The 15,533-nt window shown below is 35.6% G+C and overlaps 3 protein-coding genes and 1 pseudogene across 3 annotated transcripts; 2 read left to right on the forward strand and 2 right to left on the reverse strand.

The window, feature by feature from the left end:
- Nucleotides 1-20: 20 nt before the first annotated feature.
- LOC114737210 (protein bfr2-like) lies at nucleotides 21-1,558 on the forward strand (annotated as a pseudogene).
- Nucleotides 1,559-1,814: 256 nt separating this feature from the next.
- Nucleotides 1,815-5,497, reverse strand: LOC114737205 (uncharacterized). The gene is made up of 2 exons (XM_028925111.1): nucleotides 4,879-5,497; nucleotides 1,815-2,340 (listed from the first exon to the last, which is right to left on the reverse strand). Exons 1-2 carry the CDS (start codon nucleotides 5,106-5,108, stop codon nucleotides 2,283-2,285), a joined length of 288 nt encoding a protein of 95 aa, XP_028780944.1. The 5' UTR covers nucleotides 5,109-5,497; the 3' UTR covers nucleotides 1,815-2,282.
- A 6,218-nt stretch (nucleotides 5,498-11,715) lies between these two features.
- Nucleotides 11,716-12,584, reverse strand: LOC114737206 (uncharacterized). The gene is made up of 2 exons (XM_028925112.1): nucleotides 12,129-12,584; nucleotides 11,716-12,042 (listed from the first exon to the last, which is right to left on the reverse strand). Exons 1-2 carry the CDS (start codon nucleotides 12,582-12,584, stop codon nucleotides 11,716-11,718), a joined length of 783 nt encoding a protein of 260 aa, XP_028780945.1.
- Nucleotides 12,585-13,888: 1,304 nt separating this feature from the next.
- LOC114737209 (protein PROTON GRADIENT REGULATION 5, chloroplastic) lies at nucleotides 13,889-15,140 on the forward strand. Its single transcript, XM_028925115.1, has 2 exons — nucleotides 13,889-14,260; nucleotides 14,845-15,140. The coding sequence occupies exons 1-2, from the start codon at nucleotides 13,991-13,993 to the stop codon at nucleotides 14,947-14,949; spliced, it is 375 nt and encodes a 124-aa protein (XP_028780948.1). The 5' UTR covers nucleotides 13,889-13,990; the 3' UTR covers nucleotides 14,950-15,140.
- Nucleotides 15,141-15,533: the final 393 nt, after the last annotated feature.

The raw sequence follows: 15,533 nt of genomic DNA on the forward strand, positions 1-15,533 counted from the left end.
TGCTCCGTCTCTTCTTATAAAACAACCTGCAAATCGTTCGCCTTCCTCCTTCACTTCCGTTAGAGATGGGCTGTTTTCTCGCTTGCTTTGGCCTTTCCAAGAAGAGAAAGCGTCGAAAGACTCTCTACAAGGTTCTTGCTGCTCCCGGTCACCAAGTAAACACATCATTCCTCCTCTTATTCTTGCTATGATCTTTCTTTCCTGGATTATCTTGTTTCCGATTTAAAACCATGTCCTCATTTCAGTTGATCCGTGGCTTAAAAACCAACTGGATTTTCTGTGTTTCGTCATTTTGCAGCACTATGTAGCTCTGGATTCCTCTGTCACCGTAAATCTTGCCACCCCAGACAACTCTATAATCCCGTATTCTAATTTCAGGTCAGCATTCACTTTCTCTTTCCTTTTCTTTATTTCTCTCCGTGCGTGATTCGTTATTTATCGTATTTTTGCTTTGTTAGAGATGAATGTAGGGAGCAGGCCCGACCCAAAAGCAAGAAGAAAGTCAGTTTTAATTTGAATGTACAGATATATGAACCAAAGCCCACTGCTTATCAGATTTTGGAGAGTGATGAGGAGGAAGAAAATAATAAGGATAATGAAAAAATGGAGAAAAGTAGCTCATCTTCTTCCATCTTGGGAGAAAACTCAGCAGCCTTGAACTACCCGTCAAATCACAGATATCACAACTGCTTAGACAGCTACAACGAGGAGGATGAAATAGAAGATGAGGCACCTGACCTGACATTGATGCACATGACGACGAGGATGATGAGTTTGATGACGAAGATGGTTGGGATTATAGTATCAGCGACGATGGCGAAGACCAGGATCGGTCAGAAGTTTGCAATAAAAATCCAGTAGAGAACCAATGCTCAGAGCTAATCAATTCTTCATTGGAAGAAGATAAGGTAAAGAATCACATGCATTCTGTACTGAGACCTGTAGAGAACATCACTCAGTGGAAAGCCATCAAAGCACAGGTTGCATCAAGTAAGCACAGGAGGAAAGAGAATATTCCGCTTGAACAAAAGACAGGCATGACTCTACTTTCAGAACCAGGTTTCAATCTCTTGGAATCAAATGTTTCCAAGCATCTGGTGACAGAAATTGCAGTTGATGCTAGTCTTTCAACCTGGTTAATTCCACCTTACGCGTCTAAGACCACAATTCACTGTCAATGAAGGCCATGACATTCAAGTTGAAAGATTTAAGAGATATTACTTCCATGGACTTGACAGAACAATTCTTTATTCGGTGACCAAGAGGGATCTCACCGCACAGGGCAATAAAATTACTCTACCTTCTTGTGAAGACCATTACTAAAGAAAGGACACTACAAATTTTGGTTCCTGTGCTGCTTAATATTTGGCTTGTCAGTCTGAGCTAATTGGGGTGATTTTTCATTTTTATTTGTGTGTCTGATTCTTTTACTCTTATTTGTTTTGTGAATGATAATGTTGCGATCATTAGATGGTTATCCGTGTCTATTCATGTCTTGGTGTTTGTATGAGACATCTATCAAATGCAGCAATTCAATTACAGAAATTCTCAAATTTTATTTCTGGCCTTGCAGTAATCAGATTGCTGGCACAGGTGCTCCGTGTAAGAAAGAACTAACCAGCTGCAACACACAATGCATCTAAATTTGATTCTAAAACAGCAACACCAAACAGAACAGTGCTTCCCCTAAAATTTTCTATTGTGTTTCCTGATGTGTCAAGCGTCACTTTTTCTAGTGAAAACTCGGCAAACCCAAGTTGCTTCCATTGCAAAAAAGACACTCATGGAGGCACGTTTGTTGATCACATGGCGCCTATGATAAATTATAAATTATATGTCACAAGTGATCATGAAGATTTGTTCCACGTATTGACAATTAGGATAAGGGGAATAATTACAAGGCAGTTGCTCTTCAATAAAATATATAATAATTTACACAACGAAGTGCACAACTCTTGCAGAATCCGTAAATATAACTAAGCATGAAAGAACTCATTTATTTTACATACATTTAAGCCGCACCACTGTCATCATTGTCCAAAATCATCTCGCTGCAAATTAAGTCTGTACTTTGATCTGCATGTGAGAACTCACTCGATCTTCAACCTTGGAAATCATCTCAAACCCAAGTGAGATGAACTGGAACCAAATATTGAGAATGAGAAGCCTCCAATCTTGGTCATTGAACCGGTGGCTGTCACGTGTATTTCAACAATAGAGGCGGCAAGAATGATTTCTTGATTAACCAGCAGAATGTTCGAGGCAGTTTATCCAGAGGATCTCTACATTATTGTACAAATACAAGAATCTGACTCCTCATCCTCTGAGTCGCTATCATCACTGCAGACACAATTAGGAGACCAGATATGAGATAGATTTGAACACATCACAGATTCAGGTCTATTAATTATACTCAATTTTGTTTAGCACGTTGAACCTGTATTATCAAATACTTTAAAGTTGCATCCCAGGTGAGCAAGAAAACTTCATATACTATAATTCCTTTATCCTTTTATTTTTCTGTTTTACTTTTTTTTCTTGGAGAAGTTATTTGAGCACAAGTTACAGTATACAAGAGAACTACAGCTTCAACGCATTTAATTCCACCAGCGTATTTAAGAGCAGCTCCCATAACTTCTGAAACCTGCCTAAAGTGTAAAGACCTTTGTCCGAACTCTTAACTGTACATCATCTACTTCCAATAGTTATGTGATTCAATGAAAAGACGATATAAAGTGGGTCCAACGTTCATACCAAAACTTCTCTCTACAATTACTAACACTTTCTCCTCTAATTTCTACAGAATGTGAGTTTCTGGATGTTGACAGCTGCAGCTTGTAACCCCTTTTTTTCATAAAAAAGCACTAAAGAATGACCAGAACACGGCACCCAAGTGCGTTTTATCCAAATGTCCTCTTCCATGCCTCATTAGGCAGATAAATCAACCCTAAATCCTTTGTGATTTAGGTTTTGGCTATACTTTGGAACCCTATCACGACATAAAGCTTTTCTACCCTATCGTCTCCCTTACAAGTGGGCAGCTAGGGTACAAACATTAAGAGCCCGTTTAAAATAACTTATAAGTAGCTTTTCAATTATGATTTGCAGAATACGAGGTAAAGATATGACAGGAGTTTTTCTGGACTTGAATAAAACGTGCTTATAAGTGCTTTTGAATGCTATTCCAAACAGGTCCTAAACCAATTAACCCTCCGGACCTGTAGTTGTCTGCATATTCTAGTGTACTTGAGCCAATTAGCACATTTCCACGCACTCTTCCATGTCAAGACATGAAACTCACATTTTTGTTTTATTTTAACATAATTTATTTTCTTTGCTTCCTTGATAGCAGGGCCTAAGTAAGAGGATTTCCCTCAATCATGCATTCCTAAAATTAAAGAAAAGTGAGAACAATATATAATTCAGTGATTCATCATGGTGTTGGACTCTTCAGAGAAGAAACACTGAACACGAGGTTTCCTACTATTAGAGCACAGGACTCAGTAGTCATTAAAAAAAAAAAAAAAAAGCGCTTCAGTTAGCTAATGAATCGTCAGATAATTGCTCAATATAAGTGGCCCTACTCATGAACAGCACCATATTTGAGAGCTAAAATACAAGAACAAAGGAGCTTAAAAAGGCCTCCAAAAGCTGAGAACAAAATGGTGCAGGCACCAAGAAATTAATCTGCAGCAAATCCTGTAGGCCTTGGGCTTAAAAGTCCAGGTAACGCCTTACAAGTCTGCATAAAGTCTGAACCAATCCAACTCCGTGTATCTTTTTAACTAGTCTCAAGATCTTAGAAGCAAATGAGAAGCGTTTAAAATTTCTTTTGGCGCACTCATCACACAAATCCCAAAAGAAAGTCGCACTTAACAAATGATAAGGTATCCTCCAAAAAGTACAAGTTTTTTTAGCCTGACCAGAAAGGACAGTGCAAACGTACCACAACGATGCTATGCATATGATAACTATCCTAACCACGCAAATTTGGGGGTTAGAAGTGAGAGGACTCTAGGTTTTCTTGATCAGAATCATTCCTTTTTTCAAGGCAAGGTATGACATGACATAAACGGCAGCTGGTAAGAGGGAAGCTAGTAGTTCTCAAGAGATCTAAACAAACGGTAAGCCATAGCTAAGTTGAGAATCGAGGTAGATACTAAAAAAGGAAAAGAAAACAGATGGTAGTCGTTTATAACTAAATAAGCTAAAGAAAAAAGGAGTGAGGGAAAGAAAAGGCAAGTTCAAAGTAATGTATCACGGAAATTGGCAGCGGGGACAGAAAAAGGGTGGGGGGACAGAAGAAAAGGATAACGGAACTTTTCCTGAGCCAAATTCAGTAGATACAGATCAAAAGCCACCGTGACTCATCTTGTCCAAAATAGATAGCATTAAATCAGGCAATCCATCCCAAATCAGTTTCCTGTTCCTAGTTCAATTTGCCGTTACAGTCTTACAGACACCTACACAAACTAAAAGTGGCAGTAATGCCTCGCACTCTTTTTTTCCAGAGGATAATGCCCTGTACTCTTAAAACTAGAATATTTGAATCCAAATAACTAATGATCATTTTGGAACACACGTTATATTCTAACCAGAACATGTTCCATAGGCACACTTTGCTTCAGCGGCAATGAGCATGGAAATGACAAACAAGTTTCCAGACTTGATCAACTTTTTTGCAGAGAAATGCTTATTCTGTGCAAGAGCTATCAAAATCATCCTACCATGATAAAGAACCGATAAACAACAGATTAACAGACACGTTATGGCTACTGAACTAATAAAATCGGAGATATCAAAATTGAGGGGGTGGCAGCGAAAGAACTGTTGTTACTCTATGACCTGATTTATGGGCATATTAATGGAGAAATTTACCTCGGTATGAATTCCAACACCTCAACAAGTTGGTTTCCATTTCTGTCGTTCCACTGCACTTTCCGTCGGGTTTTATCCGACTTCCTCGAAAGCCCTCCTCTACGTGGCGGCAACAATGAATGCGAATCGCTATCATCTTCTCCATTAGTTCGATCCTCAACCCTTTCAGCATCTACAGAGGCCACAGGCTTATTGACGCAGCCGTTAGAATCCTTGGCATCCGTATCCATTAACAGCTACACTATTCCAGATAGGTCCACCGCGATTAAGGCGGACCAAATCAGCAAATCTTGGGCTTAGAAAGATCCTAATTGCCTAAAAATCACGTCGCTGATCCTGAATCACTAGAAATTCAGAGTTTGGGGGGGTTTAAAGATATCATTTTGTAGAGGTCAACGCCTTCCCCATGATTTAGCTGTATGTTGAAGCAGAGAAGAACTTGGAGAAAACCATCAAAGGGAAAAAGAAAAGAAAAATCCCAGACTGGCTTCAGCTCAGAGAGAAAAACTGAGTGTCAAAAGGAAGTTAAAAGTTTATATTTTTGCGGAGAAAAAGACGGGAAAATATTTTCATGGCATAGTAGCACCCCACCAGAACCGAAATTGAACCATAAACAGCTAATAAAAAAGCAAAATGAACAGAAGCGATCGCCCAGCTGGGAAAAAAGAATTATTCATTTAACAGAAGAAAAAAAAAGAAAAATTACGCTCGTGATGGTTATTGAATAAGAGCATAACAGATAGGGACGGCGGCAATGATGAAAGAATGAAAGAGCTTTAAAGGATTAAGAATTTATTTAATTAATCGGCAGACCTTATTCGAATCGAACGGTGGCAATTCGAAGAGAAGATAAGGTGGTGTGAAAAATCGGAATTGGGGCACGTTCGTTAATCTCGTTAAGCCGCAGATTATTGACACGTCACAGACGCCAGAAGACATGTCCTCGTTGCAACCAAATAAAAATTGACACCTTTGGGCATTTTTTTTTAATAGGAAACTCGCAACCTCTTAACAACACACATGAAGAGAAATCTAAACTGTTCTTCCTTCACCATTCGTCTTTTTCTGAAATCAGAGGTGGCATTGATCACAGAGTCAAAAATTGCTATATAAAGAGTGACAAGATCAAGCTAGATAATTAGCATACAAATAAAATTTCTGATAATTTTTACATACAGGAAGTATTAAATCTATGAAAATTAATGGTAGCCAAATTTAGATCCTTCCAACAAATAAAATTTCTAAATAGGAATTTTCATCGATTTTTTCATATCGTACCTAAATAAATCCTACAATCATGACAATTTGACTTGTGAGAAAGTCTTCAAAAACCTTAAATATTTTCATAAATGTTGAGAGCAATAAAAATATATCATTCATATACATACCAAGGCAGGAGATGAATATATAATAGAAGTATATCCAATCATGTTGAGTACAAATATAGTAAGGTAGCAAAGAGTAGTATAATTAAAGCAAAGTAGTTGGTAATTCATATGATAATTAATTGGTAAAGTTTGATGATTTTTTGTTGGAGGGGCAATAAGTGGGGTCAAGTCGTTTTTGGAGCATTCCAAAAGCAACATTTTCAGAATGCATATGGCGATTCATTAGGGCTTTGGTGTGTGTAAGACAGGCATAGAGGAGAGAACATTCATTAGGCCAAATTTTAAAATTCTAATTAATGATTTTGGTCTTATATTGATATCTTCTTTTTGTCTAAAGAAAAAAAGAGAGTCTGAATTTACAAAAAAAAAAAAAAAGGTCCGCATTTGCATGCAAGTTGAACATTCTTTAAACTTAAATTGAAAAATTTGAAAGTCTCCATCAGAGTTGTTTTTGGATAAGCAATTTGTTCGGTATTTATCTGTTTTTCAACATTTTCAACTTTATCCATTATTTTTCTAACTTAATTTCCTAAAAGTTTGTAAAGATCGAAAAATAAATGTGAAAAAATTACTTGAGTAAAGATAATTCCAATTGAGGCTTCCAACATCCTCCACTTGTTGCACTGTAGGCAATCATGGAGGAAGAGAAAATGATATTGGATCTAGATCCCAAAACTTTGAAATGTTGATTAAAGATTTGGTCTTTTACGTGTACAAAAAAAAAGATTTGGCCTTTTATTTATAATTTTTTTAAAATATATCAATAAATTATTGGAGCCACTTTAAGTTGAGGGTTTTTGTATATTTATTTTTTTTAACATTTTCCGCTTCATAAATTACTTTTTACAGCTTTTCTAGAATTTTTTAAATTGAGAAATAAATTTGAAAAAAAAACTTAATGATTAGTAAATGAGGCTCCAAACATCTCCAACTCGGTCGCCAGAATCTTCAACTTGTTGGGTGATGAGCAACATTTTCACTACCAGGCCTTTACTAAGTGTAAGTTAAAAAAAAAAAAAAACTAGAATTCTTAAAAAAAATTATTTCTCGAAATCAAAGTGTATGTTAGATAACTAATGAGTTGTTGATTGACATGATAAGCAATATCAATTTCGTAAGGATGAATACAAAAATTTGAATCCCGAAAAGTACATTTGTTAGGGAGATTTTAAACTTAACGCTCTCAACTTTATAGAGATTAATCTCAGGACTAAAATAATTTAAGGAGACTCTGAATTTACATAAAAAATATATGATACGTAAACATTTTTATTAGCTTAAAGATTTAATTTCTATCTACTCAACTATCAATTGATCTCTAAATCATAGTTTTAACATTTTATTTTGATCAAAATGTCTCTTTTTATGCTAATTATTATTTTAACAATCATTTAATTGTTTATCTCTGCCAGAAATAATTTTAATATATGTTTTCAAATTTTCTGTTATATTATTAAATTTTGATCCTATTATAAAGTCATACATCTTGCAAATATATATATATATATATATACATATTCAATTATGCTATAAGATTATAAAAATGATATAATTTTGAGTACATTAATTTAATATGTGACTTTTATAATAAATATTGAAATAGTATTTAAAAGATAAATTAGAGATTTCATACGATGAGGTTAGATTAATAAGTAAGATTTTTTTTTGGAAAGAAAGAAATAAAATAATGTCGATAGTCTAAACAGAAACATATGCTTTTAAAATAAGAAATATCTCCATAATTAAGATATAATAACATAATTAAAATATTGCACTTGGCCGCCAATCTCACTTCTTTTTTTGGCCTGAACCAATCTCCCTTCGGACAACGGCGGGTATTGATGTGATTGTTGCCCTCCCATTTAGGTCGCTCGCCTATCAATTATATTATTCGTACATTAACTAATTACTCCTCCGGTCCTTTTATAATACCCCAATTTGACTTTTTATTTGGTCCTAATTATAAGACCCAATCCATTTTCTCTCTTATATTTATGCATTTTTTTCCAAGATAATCCTTCTAATAATGATAGTTTTAACCAATATACTTAATTAGCAAGGATATTTTAGGAATAACAACACTTATTTATTATAAATAACCACCTTAATTTACTTCCTTAATCTCCTTAAATAAGTCAATTGGGTCTTATAATTAGGACCGGAGGAGTACGATTTAATTTGTGCTTCAAGTCAAAATTTTAGGACCCGTTAGGGGTAAAAATTCTCTATAAATATGTTTTACGTAAATCGAAATAAAACTTTTTTAACGTATTTATCTCGTATTTCGTAAATTATTATTAAAAAATAACTTATAAATTACTTATAAATTGTTTCAAACGGACCCTTAGTCATCTAACACTCAAGTAACTTATATAAAATTAGATTTTCCTTCAGCCATTTTTTTAATTCTGTTAGCTAATATTAATTAATTGCAACCAGGAATTTACAAGACTATTGATTATATTGAGGATCTCATTTTTTTTTCTTAAAAGATATTTTAAATTTAAAATAGTTTCAGATGTGTCAACAATGTATTTTTTAAACACTGGAATCATTGGCAACACTAATACCCCGTGAGAACGGCATTTTTTCAAAAAAAAAAAAAAGAATGTAATTTAATGATTGATTAATTATTTTTAATTATTTAATATAATTATATTTTTTTTATTTTTATGATCTACTATAATAATTATTGATAATTGACGCAGACGGACAAAAATTGATGTTTGTGTGTGTGCGCGCGTGCAATGGATGTGAATGTTTAAATTAAAGGGAAAAAGATAGGGGGAAAAAAAAGCGAATGAATATTATTTTTTTCCACAAAAACAAAAGACTTTGTCTTTACTTGAGAGGAGAGAATCCACTGAGCCCAAACCCAATCCACTGAATGTGGACGCCAACGCCCCATTGCAGACAGATTCAGTGCACTCTGCATTCTCCCTCATCAATGCATTCCGTAATTATTCCTTCTCTATAGTCATTAAAGTTAGTAAATTTTTGGGAAAATCATCATATGCTATTGTGAAAGAAGTGTAACTAAAAAAAATATCCTCCAACATGTAAATAATAAGTTCATCTTGCTTAATTGTTATTAAAATTTAATGATTTTTTTATTTAAGGTGTAAATTTGTCATGGAAATTTTCACTCATAAACATTGGGTATTCAAAAGTTTTTTTGGGTGCAAGTTTGTCTTAAAAATTTAAAATTATGACTATTATTAAAAATGTTAACAATTAACATTAGTCTTTTAACTGTGAGGGTAATATTGTCACAATTTTAAACTTATTTACATAAAAAAAAAACTTCAGATTCCTAGCAATTTTAAGTAAAAACCTTCAAGACAAATTTATATGGTGACCCTTCTTCCTTTAGGATTTCATAATGAATTTTTTCCTAAATTTTTTATACGGTAAAAGAATCAGATTAATGATTAATGATTTTTTTCTCTCTGATTAATTATACTTCCCAGTCATTCCCCAAAAAAATAACTGGCTTTGAGGCTCAACTTCATTATCAGATTCTGTGACTCAACAATTAAAGTACGTAATAATCATCGGGAAAATTACTATAAATTTTTAAAAATTTAATTACTAAAAAGTTTTAACGACAAGTGAATGTTATTTCCTACACTAAAACCTATTATTACAAACTCTATGGTTGTTCACAGATTTTTGTGTGATTAAATCTTTTTCTTGGCATCTAATAATAGTTCCCCGTAATAATTTATGACACACCAAAGGGGAGGCTAATAATCAGTAGCGTTGGCTGCAAAATGGGTTTCAGATTCTCCCCTCATCCTTTTTCTCCTTTTCTTTCTCCGCGTCCTAATATAAAGTGAACAAGCAGAGAGCTAAAGGAGACAAAATTAATAGGATAACTATTAATGAGAATCATATACTCAACCTAATTCAAATGGCTTGGCAATTAATCCACACCAACTTCCACCATTTAACTAGAAACTGCATTACCTGCCTCATAAACTGTTCAATCGGCGCATGAACAGTACCATTGATAGGCACATCCTATGTTAATGTTGTCATAATGAAGTTTCAAACAGGATCTGTTCCACTGGACAGTGAGGGCTAAGACACCCAAAGATAAATGAATTTCATACAAACAAATGAGCATAAATTCCTCTGGCTTGATGAGAGCATCGAAGCGGAACAAGTAGCCTCTTCAATTTCGTCCACTGTCAATGAATCTGCATAAATTGCTCAACATAACTTCACTATGGAGAAAGACAACAAGCAAAGCCCCTGATAATATCCCGCTTAAATTCTCCAGATATTTCAAAACATGCAACAACCTACAGCTACAGAAGGCAAAAGCTTTCTCCATGCCTCGTGTATTTGCAAGGGAGAAAAGCAGTAACATTAATATGTTCACCTTGTAGAAACTTTAATATACTTTCCCAGTGCAGACGAAGCTTGCACCTTTTGGTACGTTACAGCCATTGCCATCTTAAGATCGCTAAGCATGCCTTTTTCAATCAAGCTGCAATACCAGAATATCCACATAAAGAATGATGCCGTTCAATTTAAACATATGAGCCATAACACCATGCCAGCAAGAGAAAATGTTATGGCCAGTCTAAATTCATGTGTTACCAGCTCCTATGACTAACAATAAAATATTGTTAGTGCTGTCATTTGATATCAAAAGACAAAAACTACACCTATTAGTTCTGCTTCTATTGAGGCAAGGGAGTGCCTCTTAGCTTGATAGCACCGATACAAGAAAATGTGCATATGCATTAATGATTGTTTCTTTCCAATTTCGATTTTACCAAGCTCTTTTTAATAAAAAATTCAGCAGAGGTTCTTAGGCAGATAACATAAACACATAACTTAAATGCATAGTACGCTCAATGGATAAAGGCATAAAACTGAGATACAACCATTACTTGCATCCTTGTAACAATTATAGAACATAGCTTCCTCTGCCAACGAGCTCAAATTTTTTTGAGAAACATCACAATTGCATGTCAACGATGATCATGTAAAAACTCATCCTAACTTATAGTTCTGGTTTGTCTGTGAAGTACAAGAGAGCTATTGATGCATGTGCTTCGCACCAAACCAGCAAGGCATTTATTTCAGAACAGAGAAATAGGTAGAAACAATCTCGATCAACAAAAGCAGAAGGCATTATAAGGTCATCTTATGTTCAGGGACGTATCGAATTCTTGTCTTGGATTTCTTGAATGGAACTTCCTCAACTGTGAACCATAGCCATAAACTACTCAGTGTGCAAGATACAGGTAAAGATAAACCCGCTAAATATACTACAAATTTTATAACATTCAAGAATGTTAAATATCTATCAAACTGTATTGCTTTGAAAACCTGCTATTTGCCAACAACAGACTTGTAACCAATTGCCTACTAGTCAGGAAAGTAAATAGAGTCAAACTGCACAGTTTTTTCCTTATAAAAAAAATGACAAATTTTATTCCATCTCCTGGCCAGGAAGAGCATGCATAAGCATTTGTGGCGATTCAAGCTCAGTTAGCAACGGTCCCCTTGCCTCCACACATCTCAATTTTCGGTTACTTGCTAGCAACCCAAATAGTCCAAGACTCAAAACCAGCACCACAGTGGCATGCACAGTGAAGATGAAATGCATCAATGTGATACCCCTCAGACTATCCTCATCAAGATCACAATGAACATCGACATTCTCGAGAGATGGTGAAGAAAGTGAAATCTTTTTACACCCCTTCAACATAAAAGCATCAGTGTACAAAGAAAATCCAGCTTGCAGCAGCCATGTACCCTTAAAAATCAATCCCGAAGAGAGCAAAAAATCGGCAAAAAGGCAGTTGGCTTAACTGACAAGTACAGGCAAGCACCTACGCAAACGAGAGTTAATGCACCCAAGAATCCGTAGACGACTCCACCAAGACCCCCAATTCCTTTACCGAACACTGAATACTCCACGAGAAAGCAAATGGATCCGAAAATGAAAACAAAACTCTCATTCACCAGAGATGAGCCCAAATACTCCTGAGCTAAAATGAGAAGGATCAGGACCCAGAATATCAAAAGTGCAATGGATTGCAGGGAAAACGCAAATCGGTAGGTGGGGTGACCGGAAAAAGATAAGAAGATGACAAACTCAGAGAAGGAAGCGATAGGGAGGGCTACAAGAAGGAAATAGAGATCAATGTTCTTCCATGCGGGGTGAGAGAAATACCATAGTTTGGATCGGAAATTGGACGGGCTTTTCAGGTAAACGGAGGAAGAAAATAGCAAGCGGCGTATACCAACGGGGAATAAGAAGAGGAAACCTGAGAAATGGGTCGCCACCGATGCCATCAGTTAGGCTTGCCAGCCTTCGTCTCTGTTCCGTTCTGCTTCACGTTGACATTTGCTTGTGGCCGTCTGGAATCAGAGGAAAAGGAAAACTCGGCGTCGACCACACAGAATACCGTGGCTGACTGACACGTCGGCGTCAGAATGAAGTTTGAGAATTACAAAAAAAACAAAATAAGTTTCAGAAATTATTATTTTTTTATTTTAAAACTTGTTTGGATTGTTATTGAGATTTTTTAATAATTATTTTTTTATTAAAATCTCATCGTAATTCTCCTCTTATATTTATATATCAAATAAATATCCTCAAACTTACTCCAATACATTAAAAAAAGCATGCTTAGTTACACCTAACACTTGGAACTTTACAAATTAATAAAGATATTAATAATAATAAAGTTCGTGAAGCCATATTTTTAATAATACAAGTCTGTGTTTTCCGAAGTGCTATTACGTCTAAACGCTGAACTGGTTTATTGAGCTTGTGCACGTAAACAGATACCACAATGTGCAAGAATAAAAAACACAAGAATGTGGCATAGAAAGCATTACGCGTGCGGAATGTTAGCAATCTCCCATCTACTATTTTTAATCATAATTATAAGACGTTATTTATAGTTTTTAGTACAAGTCTTATAACTAGTACCAGGGTAGGATATAATTATGATCTACAAGACAAAAGGACCAAAGAAAGAACATAGCCGAGGTTGACAAATGAGACTGCAACGCCGACATGTTGGACTGCTGGTGGTCGGAAGAAGCACGTGCACACCAAATTTAAGGTTGCTAATGCCTCGCGGAATGGTGATACATGCTTGCCTGGATAAGAAAAAAAGGGTTGCTACACTGCCCACCGTCCCTTAACCATCACCACCTGTGCTTGGGTTCGCTCCAATGTATTCGGACTAGAAAGAAGTCCACATATTTAACCCCAAATTCAAAGACATTGAATTTGATGGTTATTTTTCTCTCCGTAATTTTCATCCTTCAAAGCGAGGGTCGGAATTATGCCAGATGGATTCATCCAACGGTGGTGGTGGTGATGAAGTTGGGCCCACGAGCGACAGACTACCCATTAGAACTCGAGATCAAGATATTCTGAGAGTAAGCCACAGGGACCACACTCACAAAATTGGGTTGAATCCAATGCATTCATGAGTTGCTCTAGAATCTTGGACTAACAAAAACCATAGCTAAAAATCAAAGCCACCAGATTGTGTGGTTCCTAACGTTTCCTTCTTCTCCACCACACTACCCTCCAAGATATGAACCACTGGCACAAAAATTTACACCCAAAACCCCCATCTTTCACACAAAGCTAATAAAACCCATCACCAAGCGCCCATCTATCTCCACCTCTAAAATCAACAACAACTAGCATCTTCACCGAGAGAGGTTTGGTTTCCGAAATGGCTTCTGCAATTCCTGCGATTGGGTCTTCCTTCTATGGAAGTTGGGGAGCTTCTTCAATGGCGGGTGAGGATTACAGCGTGTTGGTGAAATCGGTGCCTTCACAAGTTCGATTTGGGGGCGGGAAGGCAGTGAGGTGCCAGCCCATGATGAAGAACGTCAATGAAGGGAAGGGTCTGTTTGCCCCTGTTGTGGTCCTCACCCGCAATATCATTGGCAAGAAGCGATTCAACCAGCTTCGAGGCAAAGCCATTGCTTTGCACTCTCAGGTATGCCTCAATTCTTTCACATGTTGCTGCTTAGTTGCTCGGTCTCTAAATTTTAAGGATATATTTTGAAATTTGGGAGAAAAGAAGCTGGTGGAATATGTTTTGTATTGATTTGTGTTCATATCATATGCATATTGAGAGTACGTTTGATTTGGACTGACTGGAAACTACAATTTTCAAGTTTCATTTGAACCTTTATTGCTTTTGTTTGGAAAATTGAGCATGAGATAGACAAAGCTTTTAGAAGGGAAATGTTCAGCTAATTAGTTCTGAAGTCTGAGGGGAATTCTGTGTCCATGATTAGACGAAGACAAGTGAACTAATTAAAATTGCATGCAAACTCAGGTACCACTGCGTTAGAAAGTGTAAAAAGCCCCCCAACTTCAAAGAATCCTTTCATGGCTGCACTATAGTGTGATTTTGAGCACGTAACAATGTGGTTTTTCAACAATTTTGTTTGAAGCAGCTAGTGTTTTTAAAATCTGGTCATGCTGAATTTTAGGCAGAGAAGGTGGCAAAAACTGTGAGTGGTAGGGAGGAGACGAGATGCAGAATTTGCTAATATGGTTTGAATTGTGTGTCAGGTAATAACGGAGTTCTGCAAATCAATAGGAGCAGATGCAAAACAGAGACAAGGACTGATTAGGTTGGCCAAGAAGAATGGAGAAAGGCTTGGATTCCTTGCATAAAGGATTTAGCAAATTGTAATCATCATCTTCATGGGGTGAAGAGTTGAAGTTTGAACTTCATAAATGTCACCTTTTCACATGAGAATGTAAACTAGGAACTCATCTCCACTCATGCAACCTTCATTCTTCAATTATACTTGTCTTATTCTGTTCTTTATATACAAAAGATCAAATTAATAAGGCCCTTCATCTATTGCCATCCAATAAATGGCATACACTTTATTTGACCTTTATCCCTCTGATATTTATTCATCGTCTCATTGAATTGACATAAAATTACAAGCAATAAAAGAAATAACTCCACTCCTTAATATAAGAGTTTGTTTAATATTTATTTTAATCCTAAATGTAAAACCTCAATCCATTTTGTTTCTTATATTTATTAATTTTTTTTCAAGATAATTCTTATAATAATGATACTTTTAACAAATATACTTCATTAATAAAAATACTTTAAGAAAACAACACTTATTTATCACAAATAATTAATTTAATTAATTTTTTTAATTTATTCAAATTAATCAACTAATTTTTATATTAAAAATCAGAACTAGTACATATATAACGGTTTTTCTGACTCATCA

This window comes from Neltuma alba, unplaced genomic scaffold, assembly GCF_004799145.2.
Source record: "Neltuma alba isolate B1F8T4 unplaced genomic scaffold, ASM479914v2 tig00013416_pilon, whole genome shotgun sequence".
Lineage (NCBI taxonomy): Eukaryota > Viridiplantae > Streptophyta > Magnoliopsida > Fabales > Fabaceae > Neltuma > Neltuma alba.

Bases quoted from the DNA above. Each gene is read 5' to 3' on its own strand.
- LOC114737209 (XM_028925115.1), top strand. From the start codon at position 13,991: ATGGCTTCTGCAATTCCTGCGATTGGGTCTTCCTTCTATGGAAGTTGG. The intron at 14,261-14,844 runs GTATGCCTCAAT...ATTGTGTGTCAG, and splicing joins CCATTGCTTTGCACTCTCAG to GTAATAACGGAGTTCTGCAA.
- LOC114737206 (XM_028925112.1), bottom strand. From the start codon at position 12,584: ATGGCATCGGTGGCGACCCATTTCTCAGGTTTCCTCTTCTTATTCCCC. The intron at 12,043-12,128 runs GTTTGCGTAGGT...TTGATTTTTAAG, and splicing joins TCTTGGGTGCATTAACTCTC to GGTACATGGCTGCTGCAAGC.
- LOC114737205 (XM_028925111.1), bottom strand. From the start codon at position 5,108: ATGGATACGGATGCCAAGGATTCTAACGGCTGCGTCAATAAGCCTGTG. The intron at 2,341-4,878 runs GTAAATTTCTCC...TTGTGTCTGCAG, and splicing joins GTGTTGGAATTCATACCGAG to TGATGATAGCGACTCAGAGG.